Below are 26587 nucleotides of genomic sequence, written 5' to 3' on the forward strand. Positions count from 1 at the left end.
GGCAGACTGCGATGGCACATGCTCCAATTCAAATTATCCCTGGACCCATGCAGCACTGGAGGACCTGCTGGGTGCAGGGTGGTATTCATTATATGCATAAGCTTGTTTGGTCATCGCCTCCAACATGACACATCCATACCACATCTCATCACAACAATATTTTACTCACATGCCCCTACTGATTTCTTATGATGTAAATCAGATATTAAAGAAACCCTAAAGGACCTGATTGGATCATTTGTCACACATTTGTCACTAAACACTTATCACATAATAGATATGCTACCTGCACCGTACTGTCGGAAAAATACTGACCCAAGAAACGGTTAACGTGGGACAAAGCCAGGTGGAAAAACAAGGTCACCAAGGTAATGTGCAGAGTATCACATGGATCTGTGACATACTGTACAAAATGACAATGTATGTGAAATTTACAAATATCTTGTAGTTGGCAAAAATGCATATGTATTATATGAAATTATACTTAAAATGTGTCAGATGTTTTCTTATATGCATATGTTGCTTACATGATTTGTTCAAAGTTGGCTTTGGGTTCATAATCCTATGGGAAACTGTCTCAGATTACACATGTAGCCTATTGATGCATGTAAAATGAGCATTAAGGTACTTATGTGCTTGACGTCATGAAAAAGATAGGTTTCTTTGGCATGCATGCTCAATTAATTAGTTGTGTGTTATGGTATTAGATGATGTTATGACTGAGGCATGATATGGGTATTTACATTACCTACTGCCACAACAAATCATGTTTGACAAATACATACATGATGATTAAGTCTGATATAAATCAAAACTGTATATAGTGTCCACAACAACTTGTAGGGGATCCATCCAATTAAATTATACAATCCCAGGAGTTACTAATGGCCACTGAAAGTGAAAGTATCCTTATCCATGGATCCAAGAAATGTCAGTGTAATGTACATTATGTTATGTTACACAGCCTACATAATTTATGTAGGCTACCATCAGATTATCACATAAAAATGCGTGCAGTTTTACAAGATAACCACTATCCATGTATGATAGGCTATTCACAGCAAGTGTAAACGAAAATTTAAAAAATAATAATGTGTGTCATCTAAGTTGATCATTGGACATATTTTATACTTTGGCTATTCAAAAATACAAGATCTACAAGCTCGTAGTGAGTGCCACGCTACAGCTTGTAGATCTGCTATTTTTGAAATATGGCAATTTGTGCAAATCTTTGAATATATATATATTTTTCAAAGCAAACCTTTTTAACTCAAATCTTTGCTTCTGGGGGGCGGGGGTCCCTGGAACAAATTATTGTCTGGGGGTCCGCGGCCAAATACATATAATTTTGGGGGGTCCTTGGACATGAAAACGTTTGAGCATCACTGATCTAGCTAAGATACGTTTTTTTTTCTCCAGAAAACTGTTAGGATTTAGAAGACGTTGTTTCAACGCGTGTCATTTCCAACTTGATCATTGGGACATGTTGATATGTTGATGATAATGATGGGGGGGGGGAGAAAAAAAGTGAAATTGACAGCTATGATTGTAAAAGCGCACTGACTAAGTGACTAAAGCGGGGCGACGGTCTGCTCCGCTCCAGTGAAGTAGGGATGTGTACAGTGAAGAAGAAGAAGGGGGAGGGTACCACTTTGTCACAGGCTGCTATGTAGATTAACCTTTCAATTAGTTGTTATCAGGTCCCCTCTGTCTCGGCGAGAGGCTTTCAGCGTTGCGTTTAGGGATCAAATACGAACCAAATCGAATGGAATAATACGTCGCCCGATCTGGATGTGTGTTTTGTTCAATCGTCGACGTCTCAATCATCAACCTAAATAATGAAGAAGAGGAGTATCCGGGGGAAAAACTTGAAGAGGTAAAAAAAAAAAAAAAAAAACTAACCAGCAAATATTTACGGTAGCGTGTTGCCTTTTCTCTCTCTCTCTCTCTCGCTCTGCCTCTTCTCTCACACTAGTTCCATGTTCATCCTTTTTTTTTTTGCATGCGAAACTTGTGCGTTAATTTGTTTTGCCTCCCTCGCCCACCGCGTCTAATCTAATGCAAAGCGATGTTTCCCTAATAGAATCTGCAAAACGGAAGAATCATGGATCCAGCGATCTGAGAAATGGAGCAAGAAAACTGTAGCGATGCATTATTGAGGGACATGATGAGGAGCTACTCTCTCTCCCAATAGTCATGGAACTTCTTTCCCCCCCTGTTTCCCTCCGGTGTTCATTATTTTCTCATCGGAAATATTTTGTAGGCTAGTTATTAATACTGATACATAGGGGGGGGGGTCATCATGACCCCCCCCCCCCTATTTATCAGTATTAATAACTACAGGCTACAAAATCATGTCATCATTATTATTGTATTACCTAACGGGGTTTCGTATCGTATCGTCTCTGCAAGCATTGAGTCAGTGTGCAGAAAGAGCACTTTTTCTTCACAGTGTAGGGGCAATAAGGTGTCTTTATTGTGCCATTTTATCCGGTGTTGTAGCTTATAAATGTTTTACTAAAGTGAACAACCGCTATCATGTCAGCGGTGTTGGATGGCAAATAAAACGGGAAATAAAGCGAAGAATGGTTACGAGAAGGAGGCGAATTAAAGCTTCACATTATGATATTTTTAACACCCGCAGCCAGTTGTAGAAATTTGTGGAAATAATAACGTGCCGCTTTAAATCAGCTGGTCCCAGCCTTTTTGCAGGGGTTTTATGCAAACAAAATGATGGATTTAACAAACAACCAATTAAAGTCTATAAAAACGATCCAAATCACTTTCAAGTGTAAACCAACTGTTTCAAGGAGGAATCTCAAGTTTAAAGGTGGGCTGGCGTTCAGAACGCTTTGCAGAGCAGATTGGGTTTATAAATAAAAATAAATTATAAAGTGCCATTATAGAATGAATTCCGTCATAGTGTACTTTCCATAAAGTTGATAATAAGCCTATAGCGTTGCGTCGTTGCACGTCGCAGTCCAAAAATATATCGAGAGTGATAATAAAGGTAAATGATATCAATTCATTACACAGGGCACCTTAAGAGGCGGGGTCAACGGAGGTGAGTGACAGGCCCCTCAGCCAGTGAGGCGCCTTCCATCCACAGTGAGCTCATGCACACAGATTGACATGTGCTTTATCAAACCAGCGATCGGATCTGGTCCTTCTGCAGCCAATATTGAAGTTGCTGGGAGGAGGGCACATTAGTGTAGGTAGAGGTTTAATGAGACTCCATTGGATTGTAATCAGCGTCATGTCGGATTCATGTAAACTACAACATTGTAACAAAATGGCGACTGTGTTTAGGTGACATCAGTAACACTCACTCACACTGGCAGCAAACATTTGTGTCATTGATCCTGCAACTCCGACGGATTCAACTCTTAGGTCGGTTTTTTTTATCGTAGTTGTGTGGATGTATTTGGCTGGTTGTGTGGGGTCGCGGCGTTGAGAACGGGTTTGTGTCGACAGAAACATAAAACATGTCAGCTGTCAGAAAGTGAGCATTGATCGCATGCAGCTGTCATTAGCTGATCAGGTTGTCATTACTAAGACCCTCGAGCTGTCAAACAACTCTAAACTTTGTAGCTGATGTCTGTGTATTGTTTTTAAAAACGACGTATCAACATTAGCTTTAACCCTGACGGTGAAATTAGCTCATGTGTGGCGAATAATGTTACGTTTTAAAGCTCCTAGCTGTTGGGGGGGGAAATATATACGTGTGCAAACACAAAATTACTCGTCTTGTGGATCATGCTACTGAAGAGCATTTTACAGTTTTACAAGCCTCTAAAAGCAGCCAGTTAACTAACTGTCACAGTTGTAGTAGTAGTAGTAGTAGTAGCCTACTACTTCTTTCTCAAAACAATGTGTTCGAAATAAGACATCAGGCAGGTTTGGGCTGTGGATTATGGTATCAGACTATGGATTAAGTCACTCTAATTTCCTTAGCAGCCAAGTCTACACCTGCATCTGTTTTTATCCATCTGTTTCTCGTGTTTGGGCCTAATCAAAAAAGTACTGGATTCCATTAGGTTAACCACCCATACACTTTTAGGCTAGTTTAGGGAACATTGATTACAGCCAAGCAGAATGTAATCCAGGATCACCAAAATGATTAAGAAAAACACCACCCCAGTACTGTTACTGTTTACCTGATGTGCACAACATTGGCTAAGTGAAAACATGTGGACATGTGTTTATTTCTTTGACCAATTTTGTTTTTTTCTCCCTTTTTTTTAGGTTAATTTGGAACCTGAATAAATCATGCTGCAGGTGATTTGGTGACTATCATTGTGGATTTTACCAGTGCTGTGGTTTTGTGAAGCTCCATGTGACCTGACCAGGATTGAAGAGAGCTCCTTGGGATGCTGGGTTGGAACATAACTTTTTGACCTCGTCGAAGATGTGGATGTACCTCTTGTTCAACAACAGAAAAGGAGAATCTGTATGGATCACCTTTTCGTGAATCTAATTATTCAACCATGGTAAAACTTGCAAACCCTCTGTACACGGAGTGGATTCTCGAAGCAATACAGAAGATCAAAAGGCAAAAGCAGAGGCCCTCGGAGGAGAGAATTTGTCATGCTGTGTCCACATCACACGGACTGGACAAGAGGACAGTTCTTGAACAGTTGGAATTAAGCGTTCACGATGGCTCTATTCTCAAAGTTACCAATAAGGGGAGTGCATCGTACAAAGACCCAGGAAATCCGGGGAGGGTCGAATCACTCCCGCCCGCAAACCTGCCTGTGCCATCAAAGGGATCTATGTGGAATTCAAGCGATCTGCGCCATATCGATTGGAATAAAATCCTAAAAAGGGCCATTGAGGGCCTGGACGATAACCATGGCTCCTCGCTGAAGAACATTGAGAGGTACCTGAGGAACCAGGCAGACCTCTCAAACGTCATTGAGAACTCTGCCTTTCGGCAGAGGTTACGGCTCGCCGCCAAGCGGTCTGTGAACAACGGCCGACTGCTAAAGAACGGCCCTCGGTACAAACTCAACCATGGAAGTATGGAGGGAAGGTGCTCTAGGTGTCCAAGTGCTTCCCCATTGATCCTGTCGTCTGTGACGCTGCTACCCCATGAGAGAGACCAGGTATACTTCACAATTGACTATATTCACATGGTGGTGGCAAGTTTGCTTCTACGTCATACCCGGATGTTCGGTGGTGGGACTCAGCATTCTCATAGCCTCATTACCCCATACAGGTCTCCTCATCATCTTACTGTAGCTGTTTTTTCCACTACTGTTGTTTCATGTATTGATAATGAGTCCGAATAGGCCGGAAGTCAAGCCGAGGATGGGTTGCAGTCAGTTTAGGCTACATGCCTTGATTGCCTTCTACGCAGTGTCAACCTGCAGGTTAATTTAATTCTGAGAGTGTGCAAATTGACACATAAATCCCCAAACGACCTATTATAACATTTAAGCTAGTTCAGAACATTGACCATCAGGGTATCAGTAAAGGCGTCCATCGATATATATACTATCGCTACATACTGGTAAGTTCCTCTGTAATGTAGAGGGAGAAAGCAGTAAGAGGAGAGCAGAGAGGGCATGAGAGATGGTAGTGAAACTAAAGCTAGCCCCTGCCACTCTCAGAGCCCATATTGGGAAGATTTCTTTGGCTTTAACTTGTTGTAGTTTGGTTGTATGCATTATATCAGCAAACGTATCGTATCAGGATCAGGATACGTATCACATTGTGACACTCTGTATTGGCATACGTATCATATCATTACCTGCCAATACCCAGGCCTAATGCAGAAGTGAGTTGAGACCACACACTTAAGCTGTGACATGTGACTCGGATGCCAGAGAGGGGGGGAGAGAGAGAGAGAGAGAGAGAGATGAAAAAAGTGGCATACAGTAAAGACAAACTTTTCATCTGCATTGTTTTCTGCTGACATTGGCACTTAAAGAGCATTTCGCTTTGCAGAGATTGTGTCTCCATCACCGGCACTCAACGGTAATATACACTGCAGAAGAACATCTCGACAATGACAGCAGTTTTGTACTTTGCTTGACAATTTGAAGGCACTATTAAGTGTTGTGGAAGTGTTGTGGGGCAAAAATCTTTCCCCCTGTGGCCTTAAAAATGTGGCATAGAGAGAAAGTAATGCCTGATTTATACATGGTTCCAGACCATGTCGCGCACCAAAAATGGCATATATACAAGCTCAAAACGCATTGTGTTGTGACGTGTTGTGAGCTTGTAGATCTGCTATTTTCGGTTTGCGACTCTGGCGTGTAACAAAGTATAAATCACCCGGACACTAGATTGCTTTCTTATGCAATCTTATTTGCAGATTACATCTTAAAGCCTGTGGAGGTAAAGGCGTGGGTCGCCGCCTAATAGTTTTTTGTGTTTGGAAATTATGCATCTGAAACGCTGTGGGTGTGTGTGTGCAGTGCACAACGTCAAGACAGAGCTACAGAGCCGTCACTCGACAAACCCTCCGGTTTCACTGTGAATAATCAGGAAATGACACCTTGACACTGCAGCCACAACTGTGACTGTGTCCTGCGGTCGAACCAACACTGAAACTGAGAAGTGGTGTAGAGACGCAGTGTCCTGCAATGGTTCTCAGCGTTGAAGCAGAGGCCCCAATGTTTCCATTCGGTGCAAACGTTTTGTTTTTTTTTGCACTCGGCGGCTTGATGACGTCACCAAGCCTAGTTCAGGTCTGCCGTTGACCTCAGAGGATGATATGTCTCATGTCGTCTTGACGCGGTTCTCAGACCATAAACTTGTGTGTGTCGAGAATTAGACATACTTTGCAGGAGGGGGAGGGGGGGGGGGGGTGGTAGGGGTTTGGGGTGCTGTCTTGGTACAGAGTTTAATAGATTCTGAAGAGAGTCTGGCAGGAACAAAGGCAAGGAATGAGAGATTTTTTTTTCTTCCTTGCCTGTGTTATGCAACCACTTCATCTCTCTCTCTCTCTCTCTCACTTGCTCTCGCTCTCTCTCTCTCACTCACTTGCTCTCTCTCTCTCTTCATGCGTTCTCTCTAACAGCAGTGTTCTAACAGGACCCCACCCCCTCACTCAGGACAGTCTGCTCCTTTCAGGCAGTGTAATTTCCTGTAATGTCCTTCATTTGGAATCCGCTAAGTAAATCAGTAACATCTCAGCTGTGTTTGTTTCACTTTAACAAACGTAACTTTTTTGGGGGGAGGGGGTAAAGATACCACAGTGAAATCCTCTGTTAATTTAACCCAGAGAGAGTGTAAAAATGGGTCCATTTGGGGGCATTTTCTCACTCCCTGAGTTAAGTAACATTGAGGATTTTACTGTGCCATCAATACTTTTAACGTTTTCAATTCAAATTTCCAGCAGTTTAATCACCAGTTCAGAGTCATTTCCCCCCTGATGGAAGGAAATCCCCTTGTGGATTTTTTGGATTAGACATCACTGTCATCTAGACCTATATTATAAAAATTTGCCTATCAACCGTGGGCATTTAATCTGCAGTGTGCACGCACAGCACTCGCTAGCAGCAATGTCAGCTTCTGTTCAAACTCTCTGCACAGAATTCGTTATTTTGTATCTGTTAACTGTACATGGTGTAGAGTTGGCTCGCAGCAAAATTCTCTCTCTGGTGAGTTCAGTTCATTTTTGTCATAATGTTAATATGACATACAAATATGAGATCCAAAGCACACCACTTGATTAATGGCAATCCGCTGTGACAAATTTCTCCCAGTAGGAATTCCCACAGTGCCTTGGGTCAATAAGTCCCATATCAAGATTCTGTCTGGCAGTGAGCTGAACTCCTTCATCTCCTGCAGAATAGAGATGTGCCGATACCACTATGTCCTCCCCGATACTGATTCAGATACCCATAACTTGCGTACTGTATACAGCAGAGGTGTAAAGTAACTAAGTGCATTTACTCAAGTACTGAACTTAAGTACACCTTTGAGGAATTTTACTTTACTGGAGTGTTTCCAATTTTCAATACTTTTACCCCAATACATCTCAGAGGCAAATATTGTACTTTTGACTCTACTATTATTATTTGAAAACTTGAGTTACTAGTTTCTTTGTAGATTTGGATTATTATTACAAAACATGCATTAACCACTTCAGCCTTATGTATACTTAGGCCATTTGAAAATAGCCAATCTTCAAGCTCACAACGCGTTGCAAAGCGACTTCTTGTTGTGAGCATAATAATTGTGCAGCCACAAGTTAGTAAAATAATACAAATAATAATGTAAATAATACATTACAAGTTTTAAACAGTTGTGGAACATCTACTGAAGCATTCAAAATAAAAAATAATTGACTGTAAATGAAATATCATCATGTGGTAAATTACATGGTATCGGAATGGCATAGACTGGCATACTCGCCAATACAGATACCAGCATTTTAGGCAGTATCGGCATCTTTTCCGATACTGGTATTGGAATCGGAACAACTCTACTGTGGATTGACTCTTATCGTAACCATAACAGTGAGGCCATGTATTTTTCTGCTGCATCAGTGCAGCATTATTGGAAATATTTTAATTAATCTCAATTTGATCTTTCATGTCAAATTTGCTATTGGATTTGGATTATATCGGCAATTACATCAAATGGTTTGCAATCAAGAGCAAAAACACCAGCTTGGCTTATGCACTCACACAGAGAGAGAGAGAGAGAGAGAAAGAGAGCGAGCTGGAGTTTGGTAGGCATTCAGCCCTGGAAAACACATGGTTGTTGTGCATTCACATCAGAAGACTTGCTGCTGTTTCAAGTACCAAATTCACCTGGCTTTGGTCCACAGTAGTAGTAAGTAGGGATTGTCATTGTCGAAAATCATATCAACATCACAGACCGCCTTTTGAGATGCGCTGTTGAATCCAACAGGTCCCATCGCAGCAGCATTTAGGCAATGTTTTTATGTCTGTTCGTATTCATGGCTGCAAGAGCAGTAATCACACAGAATAATCCTGAGGGTTCGTTTAACTCTGTGTGCTCTCAAATGAACCCGAAATGGTCAATTTGCACACACACTGAGTTAAATGAGCACTCTGCATTTTACAGTGCAGCTCCTAATGCTTCTACCCACTCTCAAATATTGACCTGGCAGGTTGGAAAATAGAGTAATCATTGATGTGGCAGTAAACTGCGTTCTCTCACCGTATCAATCAATTGATACAACCGCCGGGAACAGTGACCGAATTCCCGCTGTATCCTTGACTGTATTTTTTTCTGCAGGAGGGGGTTTATTTGGACGGTATGACAGGTTGAAAGGATGGCCCCCTTGTCATGTACCCGCTTGACAGAGTAAAAACAAAGGATCTCTCTGATTGCATCTACGGGTCAGGGGTCGGTCAGGGCCAGTGGAGATTCGGAGGTCAGACATTTGTTTGCGGTCAGGATGTTGATCTGCCTTGTAGAAACTGGAGACTAATTATGGGCTTCCCCAGAGTGGCTTTCCAAAGCCCCCGGTCAATTGATGAGGCCTTGGTGCATAAACCAATGATGAGGTGGGTTATTTATGGTCACATTCTCAATCTCTGTGAATGTTATTTCCCGTTAAGAACCTCCTCGCGTTGGAGGAGGTGGCAGTTCTGCTTGATGCTCCTCAAGAGGCATGTTATTAGGTTTAGAGGTGCTTCATATGAAAGCCATTTGCTTAAGACGAAGTGTAGTCTTATGGTGATTCCAGTCGGAGATTGCCTGGGATTTGACGGGCTAGTTTATTATATTGGTATATTACCCAGTACACATTATTGCCTACTGTTTTTCCTAAAGCCTGCCTCTCTTAGTTCTTAGTGATCAATGGGGAAATCCTCTTTAAACCCAGAGCTTATATTTTGACTACTTCTGAACTTAACTCTTAAACCTTTTAAACGGATGCTGGTTCTGAGATACGAAGCATCCACTATGGGCGAATCCGTGCATCGACAACGAGAAAATGTTTTATGGAGGTAATTTGATTACGTGCTGGTTAATCCTTTCAAACTGCAGTCTGAGCTTTAAGAATTGGATTAAGTCCTTAAAGTATGATTACTAAGATCACTTCCCCATTCAGATGTAATGGATTGAAGGAGGATCTGGTACGCACTATGGACAAGGCATGTTAACTATTCATCTGTAATCTGTGTGAGAACTCAAGTCAAACCATCTTGTCATTGACTGGGCTTATGTTCCTAGGGCTGTCTCCTGCTTCAATATCTTAACCACCAACATGCCTGCAGTGATCTCCATTCTCCACACCACAGTTCACTGACAAACACAGTGGCCCAAAGCAAACATGCTCATAGACAGTACAAGACCAGACCAGGTCCGTAGACAGTTTTCTAAACAGTTTCCTCTCTTGTTTGTGTTCCCGCCCAGTTACGAGTCGACCCCATCCCGATATGCAGTTTCTGTCTGGGAACGAAAGAGTCAAATCGGGACAAACGTCCGGAGGAGCTGCTGTCCTGTGCAGACTGTGGGAGCAGTGGTAAGTTGCCTGGTGTATGGCTGCACTAGATACAATGACAGGGAAGTCCTTCTGAGCCCAGCCCTCTACATAACAATGTACTCCAGCCCGAACAAGGTTGTGAATATGTTTGCAAGGCTCAGGAAAAGAGGTCTTAAACCGGTACAAGGTCGAACGCGAATGTGTGAATGTACGGTTAAACATAGTGTGGCACAGCACCTCGGGAATAGATGTAGCAACTCTCCGTGGTGCTGGGCCAGATGCCATATCCTAGATGCATATTATTTTGTGCTTGGTGTAAAGTCCTCTCCTTATGGGATTTATGGAAAGAACATTGTTGAAATTGAGTAGTGTAGGGGCCCCCAAATTGCTCACAACCTACGATTGGCTAAAGAAAGGCAGATGCTACCTAAGTGGCTATTAGAATGTTAGAATCACCCACGTCATTTTCCTTCAATTGGTCTTATGGATCCTACCACCCAGAGTGGATCAAAGATCAGCCATTTGCTGCTGCAGATTTGTGGCATTTCCCTCTCTGTCCTTTTGTTCCAGACAGAATTGCTAACCCTCCATAAAATTACCTCTCCTAAGGAGTCATTTGTGTTGTGAACAATTATTTTTAAATGCCGTAAGGAATTGTTCTCCCGGTGACATTTTTATAGCTCAAATTTGACTAAGTAGCGTTGAGGTGGTTTTCATTAACCGCTCATAGTGTACACAAATTGTGCTCTCACTGTAAAACAGCTGTTTTACAACCATGAGAGGGAGCCGGGTGAGAGAGAAGGCGAGCTTTTACATGACTTTCATGGATCGGCTTCCATTAGACTGAGTGCCGCTACTGTTTCTGCCTCATTAAGATCAAATTATCTGTAATTAGCCGCTCAGATGTTTGATCATACTGTTTTTAGACACAGCTTGTGGAACCAAAAAAAGAAAGGGTCCCGGACACACAGGCTTACTGTTGTTGATGATGCAATATGTTAATATTTAACCTTCATGTGCGAACGTAATGGGAAGGTCGTCTGTCCTGCTCTGTGACTGTGGCACTCTTAAGAGATGCTACAAACGTGTATCGCTAATGTGCCTTTTTAATTACTCTTGAAGGGCATCCGTCATGTCTGAAGTTCTCCTCTGAGCTAACCTCAAATGTGAAGAGATTACGATGGCAGTGTATTGAATGCAAAACCTGCAGCTCCTGTCGAATACAGGGCAAAAATGCAGTAAGTATTATATTGTATTGTTCTTTTTAAAAAGATGTGTTTTATTTTATCTATTATTTGTGACTGCTGTAAGCTTGGAGGTAGATCCCCCTGTTATGCATCTCGAAGGAATTGTCGGTTATTCCTCTGATTTGTAAAGGTTCTCTTGTGTACAATTGGGTGTTTTTCTTTTCTTTTCCCTTTAAAGACCTTCAATGAAACAGAGGGTGGTAGTATATGTATGCATCAGGGACATTCCCAACACTTGCCTGCTCTTTCCTTTCAGGATGAGATGCTGTTCTGTGATTCGTGTGATCGGGGCTTTCACATGGAATGCTGTGACCCACCACTTTCAAGAATGCCAAAAGGTGAGGTGTTTACACTGTCTGGCTCCAGAGTCTTCCCTCTCTCCTGTCAATTCAAAGCCTTTTTTTTCTCTTTATAGAAGGCCTTTTGGGGCTGTCACTCAGCACAATGAGGCAGCAATAGCTTATTAGGAGCTTTGCATGCATATCAAATTATTCCAGTATCCCTAGGGAGGTTTGCTATCTCAGGATTACAGTACAGGCCCCACAGCTACGCTTGTAATGATTGCACACGTAGTAGGACAGTGGTTCTCAACCTTTTTTTGAGCTCTCGACCACTAGCATATTCTGAACAATCCTCAAGGACCACATCACCTCCCAACAACATGCAATATATATTTAGTATATCAGAAGACATAACGTTAATTTCTACTTTATTAAAATAATAATAATAATAATATTTTGCATGACTTTAAAGCAGGATTTGTATTTAGTTGTGTGCCCGTGTCTCACACCAAAAATAGCTGATCTACAAGTTCAGAATCACAACACAGTGCAGTGAGTTGTGACCTTGTAGATCCTCTACTTTCGGTGGCCCATAACAGTCATTATTTCATTTCAAGCTTATTTGAAAAAAATATATATAAAAAATATCATTTTGTAAACATTTTAAATCTTTTTCAAATAGATAACCTATATTTATGCCATCTAACACTTGTGCTCTGTGGACCACTGGTTGAGAATCAGTGTAGCAGAACATTTGGCAGGCAATTCATACAAGTCACATAGCTTTGCTCGAAACAAGCTGACACGAAGTCTATTTCAGTGGACAGTGAATTGACCCAATGTTTTTCTTATGGATTTTCCTTTTGTGCTGAGTAATTGATTGTCATTGTGAGTGGGAGGTATTCTTGCCAGCCTGTGGTATAGAAGGAAATGTCTCAAATGAATATATGTCCTCGGAATTGATGAACCCACCTAACCAATGCTTCCTGTTATTTGGACGCCCTCCAGGAATCTGGATCTGCCAAGTCTGCAGGCCAAAGGAGAATGGGAAGAAATTGCTGCACAAGAAGGCAGATGAAATCAAACGACGATATGCAAAGCCTATTGGAAGGCCCAGGAATAAGCTCAAACAAAGAATGTAAGATTGCCATGAATCAAAAATGATGAGTATAAGGATAATTAGTGAATGTTTATTACGAACAACCTCCCAGTGTCGTGGGCCAGCAGTTAATTCACCTTTTTTATGTATTTTTTTAAATATATTTTACTTTGTTTACTTCTCATGGAACAGAAATAATTGTGTCCCCCTTCTCCGCAGGTCTGTAACCGGCGACGGCGGCTCCATGATAGCACTTGGAGGAAGGGGGTCACCTGGTAGGGGTCAAAAGATTACCGTCTGTTCCACACCTTCATCTGGTCATGCTGCATCTGTGAAGGACACCAGAGACAGATTGGCTGTTGCAGACCTCTGTTGGGCGGGTGACACCGCCCAACTCACCACCTCCACCCCCACCACCACTCCCCCCCTCACGCCCACCTCCACCCCAGCTACACTCACCGTTAACAAGAAAACCAAAGGGCTAATCGATGGGCTTTCCAAATTCTTTACCCCCTCCCCTGTCGGCCGTAGGTCGCGAGCTGTTTCCTTAGAGTCGCCCTCCGGGCAGCCGTGCTCTGGGGACGACGAGCCGCCGAAACAGTCCGAGGGTCCGCCACTGTCGGTTGCCTCCGATACGGAAGCCGCTCAGGCGCTAGCCACCATCCCTGCCCCCTGTGCACTTCCACCCCCTCCCACGTTGCCGGGACTTAGCCCCCCCTCGCAGGTGTCCAACGGCTCGACTTCTGCTAACTCCCCCCAGAGCTCTTCCAGCCAGTCTAGTGTTCCCTCCCTGAGTAGTCTCTGCAATAGCAACCAGCTAAAGGGACTCTTTGATGGACTCTCCCACATATTCACCACTCAGGGACAATCGCGGAAAAAGGGCCTGCCTTGCTACGCTCCGCCCAAGCGCGCGCACCGCAAGCAGGACTCGTCCTGCATGTCCAAAACGTGCCCCCAGCGCCTTGGAAGCAAAGAGATTAATAAAAATAGGTTACTGTCTCATTCGACATCTCCCGGGCCAGGGCGACCCAGAGGACATCCCTTTAAAGTGGCCAGCCATTTCAAACGTAACCCCTTCCTTAGAAAGCACAGGACGCTAGGCAGGCTGAGATATAAAGTGAGCCCTCAGAAGGCAGCCCCCTCGACAGGAAAGGGACTCTTGACAGACGGACGAATTAAGCCCGAGCACGATCATGGTAAGCAAGGCTCCGAGCTCCAACCAAAACCTGCGTCTCCACAGTTGTAATCTTTTTTTTAATTTTTAATTTTAACCCAAGGCTTGCCAATCGCAGTTTTTGTGTTCTTACTCCCAGATTTGAGCTAATGTTTTCTTTTGAGAGAAGCTCATGTTGGCACCTTCAGCATTTTAACAGTTCTTCTACTAATCTTATGCCACCTCCTTTTGAATTCATTTATAGCTTCCTTAACAACGATATTTCGTTGGCGTTTTTTGACTTGGCTGCGGAATCCACGTGGCTTCCATCCTCCTGCCCGTCGGCTTTTGTCATAGTGCATGGCCCACTAACCACCCCCAACCCCCCCCCCCCCCTCCCCCCTCATGCTGCTCCTTGCTCTGTCCTTGACCCGCTGCAGTTCTACGCCCATTGTGATCCCTGCCTAGTAGCGACTGTAGTCACATCAGCACTCTTCCACCCATTCCACCCTCTCTCACAAACAGCATCACCACTCAGCGTCACCTCCAACGGTCATTAAGACACATGCAACCCAGTGATTCACCCACCAAGGTTGACTCAGAGATGACACCATGATTATAGCCACAAACCCAATAATAACCCTTTCATTTGGCTGACTTCACAGGACACTCACAGTCTGTCAAAATCTAAATGTTATTCATGTTTAAAGCGATTCTGTCTGAACAATACTGTGCATAGGTACCACTAACAATATAGGCCAAGTAGCACATTTCCATAAGTATTTGAATAATGCATCACTTCTACTTGTAATGGCTTTTTTTTCTCCTTTTGTTTTTTATTTGGGTGATTAAGTCACAGTGTCGGTGCATTTCATGAAATGACTGCTTGCCAAACATCAGCTGCTTCTCATGTCTACACCAGCTTCTCCCTTTCAGCACACCTTGTTTTTAATTTATGGGAAACTGTCTTGGTGGATGACTAAGCACATGGAAGCGGTTATGCAATTAGAGTGATTTAGTTTCACTTCATTGCATTAGGGATTCTCACATAAACATGCAAAGATGATACATTATGAGATTCCTCCGAGACACGGCCTCAAACCGACTCGGCAGCAACAATACTCGCCGTCTATGCGCCACATTAGCATAGAATTAATTTAACCCATTAAAACCGGGAAAGAATCTGTGCCATTTTCGATTTGAACCACTTTAACCATTATTTTATGCTTTGGCTATTCAAAAATAGTAGATATACAAGCTCATAGCACGGCACAAAGTGACGTGCTATGAGCTTGTTTTAACTCAAATCTTTGCTTCTGGGGGACCCTGGAACAAAATACATACATATAGCCTAATTTTGGGGCTCCTTGACATGAAAAAGTTTGTGAACCACTGATATAGCAACATACCTTTTTCAGAAAACTGTTAGGATTTAGAAGGCTTTTTTTATCGGCCTCAGGTCTTAATGGGTTAAGGGGGTTCCTTCTGCTAGAGTGAGCTCAAACAGAAAGAATGCTGTTGATGCTGCTGTCTGGTTTAGTGTTATTTTGATGTCAATGTTGTTGTGCCTGTCGCAGGCTATGGCGGAGAGCTGCACGTGAAGCAGGAGGCCCAGGCTGGCGTCGTGGCCATGTCCAGGGATCACGTCACAGAGGAAGACGTGAAGACGTTCGCGTGTGTCCAAGCGCTTTCTGCACAGGTGAGAAGAACCTCCACCCAGTGGGGGGGGGGGTGTGCTTCCTCACACCTATCTCATCACAATACTGGCACTGAACACCTTTTTGAATGCCATCTGGGGCTCCGATGAGGAGTTCGCCTATCAGGCTGGCCTGAATGTTGATCCTTTTGCTTTGGTCGAATCCCTTTTGCAGAGAACGGGATCTCTGATGAACAGCGACTCGTCACGATACCCTTCAGTCATTGAGTTTGGAAAATACGAGATTCAGACGTGGTATTCTTCCCCTTACCCACCAGAATATTCAAGGTAAAAAGTTATTAGTTAAAGACAGATTATAAAATACTCTGTCTTTTGTTTGTGTATTGTGTTTTGGGGAACTTTTTTTTTTACTGAGTTGAGGGTGGGGAAAACTCACAAATTTCCGTCTCGTCTCTTGTCAGATTGCAAAAGCTTTATCTGTGCGAGTTCTGTCTGAAGTACATGAGGAGCAAGAACATTCTCCAGAGGCACACGAAGAAGTGCGGCTGGTTCCACCCACCAGCCAATGAGATCTACCGAACGGATGACCTCTCTGTGTTTGAGGTCAGCCGCCCTTCACGGCAATAAAGCAATAACTGTACGCTGCATGAGAGGCCACTGAATTGGTACCAGGAGGGGTAGAAAATACAACAGTTTGAACGATGTCGTCTTGCGCTTTCTCATCCCGTGTTTAGGTTGATGGAAATGTCAGCAAGCTCTTCTGCCAAAACCTCTGCCTGTTAGCCAAGCTTTTCCTGGATCACAAGACCTTGTATTATGATGTGGAGCCTTTCCTCTTCTACATACTTACAAAGAATGATGAGAAGGGCTGTCATCTTGTGGGTTACTTCTCCAAGGTAAGAATTATAGAGTGATTATATGGGAAATGTAGAAAATGCCCGCTCATAATTTCTGAAACGCTGATAGTGATACAGAAAAGCCTTGTTGTAATTCACCTTTTTTTTCCTTTTCTAATTTATTTTATTTGTTTTTTGAGACCCTGATTTGAATGCTTTCACAATGGATTGTTATTTTTAATGAGTGTGTGTGTGCGTGCGTGTGTGCATTCGCTTGTACTTATGTGTGTATGTGCTTTAGACAAGGACAATGGCAGGTGCAATAAATTGCCAGCTTCAGCAGGGCTCTGACATACTTGATCTGTTTCTCCCTTCCCTCAGGAAAAGCTTTGCCAGCAGAAGTACAATGTCTCGTGCATAATGATCATGCCTCAGTACCAAAGGCAAGGATTTGGAAGGTTCCTTATTGATTTCAGTAAGTTCCTTAATGCATTTAAAGAACACCCAAACTGATTTCTTCTTTTCTCCGCTTGATCTTTACTGTTGAGAAGGAATTCCAGATTAAGGGGTGAATTTATGCCTTCTGGCAAGGTGCTTTTATGCGGTTAGGGCTTTGAAATGGCTAAATCAAGAGCATTTATGTACAGCGCTTAAGCAATCAAGTATGATTAGGAATGAAGACGCATTAGGCTCTTTATGCATACATTAGTATTTGATGGCCATAAGTATTGGCCTTGGTGCAGCCTCGAGGGGTCTTTTATTGAAAAGACCCCTCCCCTCTGCATCCTGATGAGGCGTTGAGGTTGGTTTTGGTTTCTGTGTTTTAGTTGTGCAAAATGCAACACATGTAATATTTAAGACCTTGTGGTCACATATGAAAACAAGCGCTGCCTTGAGTGGGTTTCTGTGTTTAGGCAGTGGATTTGGCCAGTTTTGTTATCATAGCACTTTTTATTAGTTCAAGGGTTTTCTCTTTGCCAAGGCTGTGTGAGAGAGAGAGAGAGAGAATAGAGAGAGGGAGAGATAATAAAAAAAAAATAGAGTGAGGGGAGGGCGAGCTGTAATGGAGCATTTGATTTCCTGTTCACTTTGGGAGCCATTGAGACAGAGATGCGAGAGGATCTGCGATATTGAGAGTGTGCTGATAACAAAGACAGGGATTAAGGGAGATTGAACACAGCTGAGTTCTGAGCTCTTCGAAGGCTTTATTGGAAAATGTAGCTTTGGAGCTGGAAGTTGTTTAGATTAAGATTTTCTGTTCTATTGGATTGTATTAGAGGAACACTTTTGTCTCAGGTAGCCACGACAGGAGAGTATTAGCTGTTGGCATTGTGGAATGACGTTCCTCCTTTACAAATCGTAATTCACAGTGCAGCTCCTGTGTTGTTGTTTATTAGGTAGTCGTAATACGTGCGTGAAACGGCACATAATGAAACTTTCTTTCGTGACTAGAACGTTTGAATATTTTATCGCACTAGTGTTATGTTATTATTGGCTCCTCTCCGCAGCTTTGGTAATGAATATTGTCATGATTACTGAAATATTACGCATTCAGTGTTTGGTGATTAGATTTGCTTGTTTGGTTTCTCGGTAGCGGGTGCACATTAAAAGGCATTAATTAATTTCATGCTGCTCATAATGGATGACCCTTGACAGGACCGCTATAAAACTAATTACACAGATACCTTTTTACTATTAGTTTCTCCCCTAGCCCCCCACCACCACCCCTTCATTATCTCTCCTAAGTACAGCCTCTTGTGAACAGTGACATCCAGCTGCTTCTCACCATAATTTTTTTCTGTAGCTTTGTTTCCCAAACCCCCAAAAACACACACACACTCAACCTCTTTTGTTGCCCTTGCCAGCATGTATCTTAGCATCTGACAGAGGTTGAAGGACAGGGAAAGTGATTGCCTCACCTCCCTTTATACAATTTGAAGGTGAAAATGGAGCAGCTCCCAGCCTGGGTTCCATGTCACCTCTTTATATGAATATGTAATTCATAACGGAAAGGGAAAATTGAATCACAATCTCGAATAACGGGGGCTTGACTGAAGCGTTTTGCTTTGTTTTGAATTGCATTTTGTTTGTTTTTTTTAGGTTACCTTCTCAGCAGACAAGAAGGACAAGCCGGCTCCCCGGAGAAGCCGCTGTCAGATCTGGGTCGCTTATCCTACCTGGCATATTGGAAAAGTGTCATAGTGGAGTACCTTCATAAGCACGCAGATAAACACATCAGCGTGAAAGGAATAAGCAGGGCCACTGGGATGTGTCCGCACGACATCGCCGCTACCCTCCAACAGCTCGGCATGATTGACAGACAGGATGGCAGGTCAGTCTTGTTCTGAAACCGCCGCCCCCTTCCAGCCCCGCACTGGGCTGCCTCCACGTGCCGTCTGACTTATCCAGGCCAGCGGGTATTTTTAACAGCATATCCATTAATGCTGCTGAATATTGACAGAAGTAAGTCAGGTTAAGCACCCCAAGGACATGGAGCACCTGCTCTCCCAAAGAGAGCTTTTCTTGACGGTGGAATTTAACTACGTGCCACCCTCGTGAGCGGCGTTCAGTTTTCCTGTGTGCGTACACCTGCTCATGGTGGTAGATTTGTGACTGTGTATTGACACATAGACATATAAAGGCAGGCGCCTCCTCCGACTCTGGGGGCGTCTGTATCGCGGCCACCATATTAGACGGGGCACACTTCCTGACTACTGGCCAATCACAGCATGTCTTTTCTGAGACTTGGCAAGTCCCGGAAAAGAGGCACTGTGATTGGCCAGGAATCAGGAAGCGTGCCCCTTCTAATATGGCGGCCGCGATACAGGTCGCTCCAATGAACCGCAGCGGCCAATGAGGTATCAATTAGGTTTCTATATCTATGTATTGACACCCCTCCTCCTCCTCCCAGGGTCGTGGTGGTCAGACGAGACCGGTTGATCCAGAGGCACATGGAGAAGCTGAGGGGCAGGCCGCGTGAGAACGAGGTGGACCCGGATGCCCTCCGCTGGACACCCGTTACGACTCTCAACGCTGTCCTGTCTGAAGAGGAGAGAGAGGCGGAGATGGATGTATGTACCCCCCGAACAACACCTGTTATCAGTAGCTGCTATACTGCCAATAACCACTTAATCCCTATACTTGATGTTGACCGTATTCCCATAGAACCTATAAAAAGTTGACCGTATTCCCACGGGAGCTATACAAAGTTGACTGTATTCCCACGGGACTTTTACAAAGTTGACCGTATTCCCATGGGACCTATACAAAGTTGACCGTATTCCCATGGGATCTATACAAAGTTGACCGTACTCCCATGGGACCTTTACAAAGTTGACCGTATTCCCATGGGACCTATACAAATTTGGCTTTATTCCCGGCTTTATTCCCTATACTTAATATCTTAGCCAAAAATAGCTGATCTACAAGCTCACAACGTGGCGTGTTGTGAGCTTGTAGATCTTTCAGTGAATGTTCCCCCTAGGATTGGGATGCTGGGGTTAAAGTGTTTACGTCTATGCGTATGACGTGTAAACGACAGCCAGCGATGCTGTTGCTATTATGTGATTGTTTGATTGGCTGGGGAGCTCAAATAGAGGCTGTTCGTAATGGGCACAGCGTTCTCACTGTCAGTAGGCATTTAATGTTGTGCAAAATTGCCCTAAATCAGTTTCACTACATAATTGATGGCACTAAATATTCCATGAAATGCAATCGTACCACGGTTGCTTAACGGGGAAACGTTTTCCTCGTCGGCCCTGGCGATCGCCCAATCAAGAGCGGTGTTCTTATTATCAGGAGGGACCTGTGGTGATTCATTTGTCATGATGTTAATTCCAATCTCTCGTTTTCCCATTAGCCTTGTTGCAGCGCGGATGCCGGGCGCCGCGTGTGCGTCTCTCCCAGAGATAATGCGTCTTGTCTGTTTAATTACCAGGCGGAGCGGCTGAAGGAGCAGGCCAGTTGTTGGGAGAAGGAGGAGCGGGAGGGCTACATGATGACTCATGGCAGCAGACATCCGCCCACCAAGGTCCATCGCAAAGTACCCTACAGGACGTACGAGCGCCGTGCCACGCCTTCCTGGGACAGGGGCCGTCAGGTCTCTGAGGACGGGAGCGAGGATGATGATGACGACGACAACGACGACGATGACTCCTCTGATGGCTCGCCACCCGTTCTGACAAAAGCCCATGCCATGCTGGCGGCCAAGCGAAAGGTGAGCGCTTGCCGACATGAATCACATTCCCTGGCAAGTGCGTCAGTATTTGGGTGTTCCATCCCAATTGGATTAGGTTATCGACTGTCAGAAATAAAAGGATGCATGCAGGAAGAAAACAGAATTTAATCTGCATTATTAGATGTTTTGCCAACATTAGCCATCATGTTGTGTACTTGGCAAGATTGAAGGATTCGATACATATTCATGATTTTTTACCCCTCCCCCCTTCCGTGTCATTTGGAGCCTCCCTGTGGGCCTGCAGCTGTAGATAATAGATTGTGTTTTCACTGCTGGTGTCGAGGCTGTGCAGGCTAAACCTTGTACCATTGTCAATGGTCATGGTTAATTTACTGCCCTCTACTGTGTTGCTCTCATTCTCATTCGTTCTGTCTATATGGCACTGCCCCCTTGTGCTGGAGATAATATTGCACGTTATCGGTTGATGTTTGATAGCCCCTGTCACCAATAACGGTATGGAATTTAGGGGAGGAATGCCAACAGTTGTTGCAGTTTATTTAACCCATTCGTTTCGACATAGATTTTGTGCTCTTTCTGTAAAGTACTCGTTGAGGTGAACGGTGAATATCTGTAATAGGCAGTCAGTGGGGAAACTCTGGAGAATGTAGAATGTTGGACTGTGGTTTTAGTTTACTCTCCATGTCTCATTTGTGGTTTTCCAAACCAGGCTTCACTCGTCTGTGGGAATGCAGCGCTCTAACATTTGCGCTCAGTGTTGTTTTTTTTACCATTCTACATCTAGCACAAAAAAATCTTGAATGGATTCCCTCTGTTCTCGCAGAGAACATTGACCTCGTTCCCACTCATCATTTTTTATAAAAGTAAATTGATTTTGATGGAGGTTTTTCGCTCTACAGCCGTTGTTTATTCTCTCATGCCTGTTGTTTTCTTTTTGTCCTTTTTTATTTCAGAGAACCATTGTGCTCAAGAAGAGAGGGCGTAAGAGGAAAAGGATAAACAGCAGCGTGACAACGGAGACCATCTCTGAGACAACAGAGGTTCTAAACGAGCCTTTCGACAACTCCGAGGACGAGCGACCGATGCCCCTGCTCGAGCGCACCTGCAGAGTGGGCGAGTTGGGTGAGGACGAAGACGAGGAAGAGGAAGAAGACAAGACGCCGATTATGCCAGTGAAGCGCCGGAGAGGTCGCCCGAGGCTGGAGAAAAACATACAGAAAGACAATCTCGACCACTGGAATGCCGGTACGTACCACTCATAGTTATATTGTCATATTGTTCTAGAGATGTATTGAAATCGTATTCTAGAACCGTATCCATCTTGGTCAGTGTTCCAAATGTAGTTGTCAAAATGTTAAATTTAAGCATTACCTTTTTTATGTTCCCACTCTAGGAATAGACTTGCTGTCAAAGAGGCCCGGCAGACCACGACTAATGAAACGGAAGAAGGGCTGGCCCAAGGGAGTGAAACGGGGACCTCCTAAATGGAGGCTAAAAAACGAGCGCAAAATGGGCTTCAAACTCAACTTGTACACTCCCCCCGAAACGCCCATGGAGGCTGAGCAGCACCACATCCAGACCGAGGAGCCCAAGGAGGAACCAGAGCGGGACGATGTCATCGCGGAAGAGGAAGCCAAACCCAGCCGCGACCCGGCGCCCAGTCCAGACGTGGAGCCAGAGAGGCTTCCCTCCGAGCCCCCGAGTCCTGCCGACAACGCCTCGGACAAGTTGAGCTCCCCTGAGGAATCCCCTGTCGCTTCCCCGGTATTTTCGCCCACATGTTCCCCCACATGTTCCCCTGCCGCTGCATCCCCGACCCGTGACGACGAACTCGGGTCCCCGGAGGCGCCTGAAGAAGAGCCGCCTGAGGATGAGCCGCCAGAGAGTGAGCTCGAGCGGGACTTCCCATCCGAAGACGTGGAGTGCAGTGCAGAAAGTACTGCATCACGTGGAAACGTGGAGGAGGAGGAGGAGGAGTATGAGGACGAAGAGTCCGGTACACACATTGAGGATCAGGATGCTGACGATGAGGACGAGAGTCTCCTCGTCGCGCCGGAGGAACCGACGGAACCGACGGAGGTACAGCCGAGTGAGGCGGAGATGGAGCCAGCCTCCAAGGAACCGCCTGAATGCACCCCGCCTTTTTTAGAACCAAAGGCAGACAACGACTCTGAGCTGAGTCAGCAGGTTTCCACCGCACTCCATGATGAAGAGCTATCAGACACCACAGCAGAGAGCATCCATGACGCGATGACGGAAATGCCAGTAGCAGAAACATCAGCAGTAGCAGTTGCATCAGTAGCAGCCAGAGACTCTGACCAACCTGTGGATTCTGAGTCAGAGGAGGAGAGCTCCCCGAGTCCTGTTCCTGATCACCTGCCCCCCCAGCCATTAGAGAGGCCGCCACTTAGCCCCGTACTGAGAGAGGACCTGCCAGTCGGTCCCGAGGTCGACTCCGAAACAGCGCAGGCTGTTCAGTCGCTCACTCAGGAGACTGAGCGCGAGAGCGTGTTCCAAGACTGTGTGGAGACCCAGGAGGCATGCAGGAACCTCCAGACCTACACCCACATGGCCCCAAGCCCCCAACTCACCTCGTTGGACGACTGTCCCCAGTCAGACCACAGCAGCCCGCTCTCCTCTGCCCACTCACACCCCAGCCAATCGGTGCGCTCTGTCAACAGCCCGGCCGTCTCCATCCTGGAGAGTGGCTACACCCAGATCAGCCCCGACCATGGCGCCATCTCGGTGCCCTCGCTGCACAACATGGAGACCAGCCCCATGATGGACGTTCCATCGGTGTCGGACCACTCGCAGCAGGTGGTTGACAGTGGCTTCAGTGACTTGGGCAGCATCGAGAGCACCACAGAGAACTACGAGAACCCCAGCAGCTACGACTCCACACTGGGTGGGAGCATATGTGGGGCGGGCGCATCCCAGAACAGCTGCTCCTACGGCAGCATCCCACCTAGCGGCCTGGCCCAGAGCAGCTGTGCCGTGAGCCAACAAATGGCCACCGTCAACCCGGGCGGCTGCGGCCTGATCCAGCAGAACAGCTTGAGCTCGCCACAGCACTGCAACGTCAAGTCGCCGCAGGGCTGCGTGGTGGTGGAGCGGCCGCCCAGCAACAGCCAACACAGCCAGCGCAGCCAACACAACCCGCACAGCAGGCACGGCCCACACAATCACAGCCAACACAATCAACACGGTCCACACAATCAGCTCGGTCCGCACGCTCAACACAATCCCCACAACCAGCATAACGTCAGCCACCACCACAATCACCACCTCCAGCACAATCAGCTCAGCCAGCACAATCAGCATGCGCAGCACAGCCACCACAATCAACACGGTCAACAACATGTCCAGCAGCAGCAACAACAGCAGCAGCAGCAGCAGCAGACCCTGGCACAGTGCGGCATGGCCACCAACTTCGCCGCCCCCATGCAGCTGGCGGACATCCCAGAGTCGGGCAACCACAACCTCGCCATCTACGAGAGGATAAACCACCAGGGTGAGTATGGCGGCGGGCACTACCCCCAGCCCTCGGCCACCTTCAGCCTGGCCAAGCTGCAGCAGCTCACCAACACGCTCATGGACCACCCTCACTCGCTGCCTTTCAACCATGCGGCCTCGCACTCCATCACGTCGTATGCAAACAGCCCCGCCCTGTCGTCGCAGCACTCGGGCCTGGTGTCCCTGTCCCAGTCGCCCCACCGTGTCCCCAATCCCCAGGTGCAGGCCACCATGACCCCTCCCCCGAACCTTGGATCGCCTCCCCCCATGATGCTGCAGCGCAACATGGGCATCCCGCCCTCGCAGCGGATACAGACTCAGATGGCGTCCAAGAGCCACATCTCCATGCGGTCCAAGTCGGCCCCGCTGTCCCACCACCAGCAGCAGATGTACCAGCGGCCGCCGCAGACCATGGCCATGCAGGCGCCCTCCAGGACTCTGGCGGCCATGCCGCGCATGAACATGGGCGTTAACATCATGCCGGCGCCGGCGTACAACGTCAATTCCATGAACATGCCGCTCAATGCCATGAACAGTTACAGCATGAGCCAGTCCATGATGAACAGTGGCTACCATGGCAACCATGCCTACATGAACCAGTCGCCCCAGTACCCTATGCAGATGGGCATGATGGGAACGCAGCCATACCCCCAGCAGCCCATGCAGGCACCGCCACATGGCAACATGGTGTACACTCCAGCTGGTCACCATGGCTACATGAACACGGGCATGTCCAAGCAGTCCCTCAAAGGGTCTTTTATCAGACGATAGCTCTGTTGCACCGGGCTGCTTTCGACTTTGCGTGCATTTTTTATGTTTGTTTTGTTTTTTTGTTGTTTTTTTAAATGCGCAGATTTGGCCTTTTGTTTAATTTCTATTTTTTTTTGTGCTGACGTCTTTTGTTTTGTTTTGTTATTACTTAAAAACCAGCAGCACTTGGCAAGAATGCAAAAAGTTTCGTCAATGAGTAAAACTTTGAAGCTATGTATAAGTATTTTTTTGTTCCTTTGTTCCTTCAGATGGGAAGCCTTACATCGTTAAGATGAAAATCTATTTAATTAGTGTTAGTCTCTCTGATGTCTCTTTAGAGCAGGTGGGGGTTCGGAGCTCGGAGGTAGAGATCTCTCATAAGTGGTATTGCAGTTGTGTAGCAGCCTCAAATGAAGCCATTTAATGTGCCTGCTACAAGTGGAGTCGGTGGCTATTTGAACCTGTTCAGTGTATCTGTCTAACAGTGCTGACAATTAGTTTGTACTATACTCATGCCTTTGTATATTTAAATTATTGTACTTATTTTGTAAAGTGACACCTAGCATGCTTCAGTCTCTGTTAGTGACAGTGCATTGAGTAGTACTGTACAAGTGTTGTGCTTAATAGCAAGCCATTTGAAAGATATCTGGCCTTTTATTAGGTTTCCCTTGAACTGGGAGAAAGATGAAACTATATTTTGTTAATTCTAATAATGTAAAAAAAAAAAACCTGTAAACTTAGTTCTGTTTTCCTGTTCTGTTTGAGAGGTTTTATTGCTATGTATGTATAATTCTGAAGTCTTTTGTAACAGATCTCCTCGAGGCAGCTTTCTGTTTTATAAAAGCAGACTGATTTCTGTCAAAATACAAAAAAACAAACAAAAAAAACAAAACAAAGCATATCTCAGTGTTTGTACCCTGACAAATCTAAAACATTTCAAAATGTCTGGAAGTGTGGCGGAGTTTAAAAATGACTAAATGATTATAACGACGAATAACAATAAAGAAATATAAAATTTTAGTCCAAAGTTGATATTTTACATAATGCCTTTAAAAGTTACATTTTCATTCCATCTGTAGATTTGTTTTCTATCTTTATAAAATGTTGGATTTATATTTTACCGAAGTGTAGAAGAGTAGAGCCTGTGAATAGACCAAACTAAGCTAATGGGATTGCATGTAAAACGCAACTTGTACTTGTGTTATTGTTTATATTGCTCTTTTTGTAGCCTTTGTACCTGTACAGAGTTGCTGGTAGGAACACAGGGGGGAAATACCTGGCTATGTGCACAAACAATTGGACAGAATGACATTCTTGTATTTATGACTTTTCTCCTTTTGTCAGTCACTTAAAATGCTGTACATTTTAGCATAAGAATAAATTATGATTGACCATGTAAATGATTCTGCTTTTTTATGATTTATAAAACATCACCTGGTCCA

General features: G+C 45.0%; 1 protein-coding gene across 3 annotated transcripts; it reads left to right on the forward strand.

The window, feature by feature from the left end:
- Positions 1-1669: 1669 nt before the first annotated feature.
- kat6b (K(lysine) acetyltransferase 6B) lies at positions 1670-26545 on the forward strand. 3 transcript variants are annotated; one of them, XM_084079337.1, is made up of 17 exons: positions 1670-1876; positions 4246-5105; positions 10345-10453; positions 11537-11652; positions 11918-11999; positions 12951-13080; positions 13261-14237; positions 15772-15893; positions 16066-16178; positions 16313-16454; positions 16586-16747; positions 17069-17162; positions 18788-19019; positions 19599-19758; positions 20625-20903; positions 21836-22127; positions 22276-26545. In XM_084079337.1, the coding sequence occupies exons 2-17, from the start codon at positions 4488-4490 to the stop codon at positions 25164-25166; spliced, it is 6519 nt and encodes a 2172-aa protein (XP_083935463.1). In that variant the 5' UTR covers positions 1670-1876; positions 4246-4487; the 3' UTR covers positions 25167-26545. The 3 variants fall into 3 exon arrangements, with proteins under 3 accessions (XP_083935463.1, XP_083935465.1, XP_083935464.1); XM_084079339.1 differs by having other exon boundaries at positions 13261-13316; XM_084079338.1 differs by lacking the exon at positions 1670-1876 and adding an exon at positions 3253-3390.
- Positions 26546-26587: the final 42 nt, after the last annotated feature.

Source organism: Gymnoscopelus microlampas, assembly GCF_963454915.1.
Source record: "Gymnoscopelus microlampas genome assembly, chromosome: 14".
Lineage (NCBI taxonomy): Eukaryota > Metazoa > Chordata > Actinopteri > Myctophiformes > Myctophidae > Gymnoscopelus > Gymnoscopelus microlampas.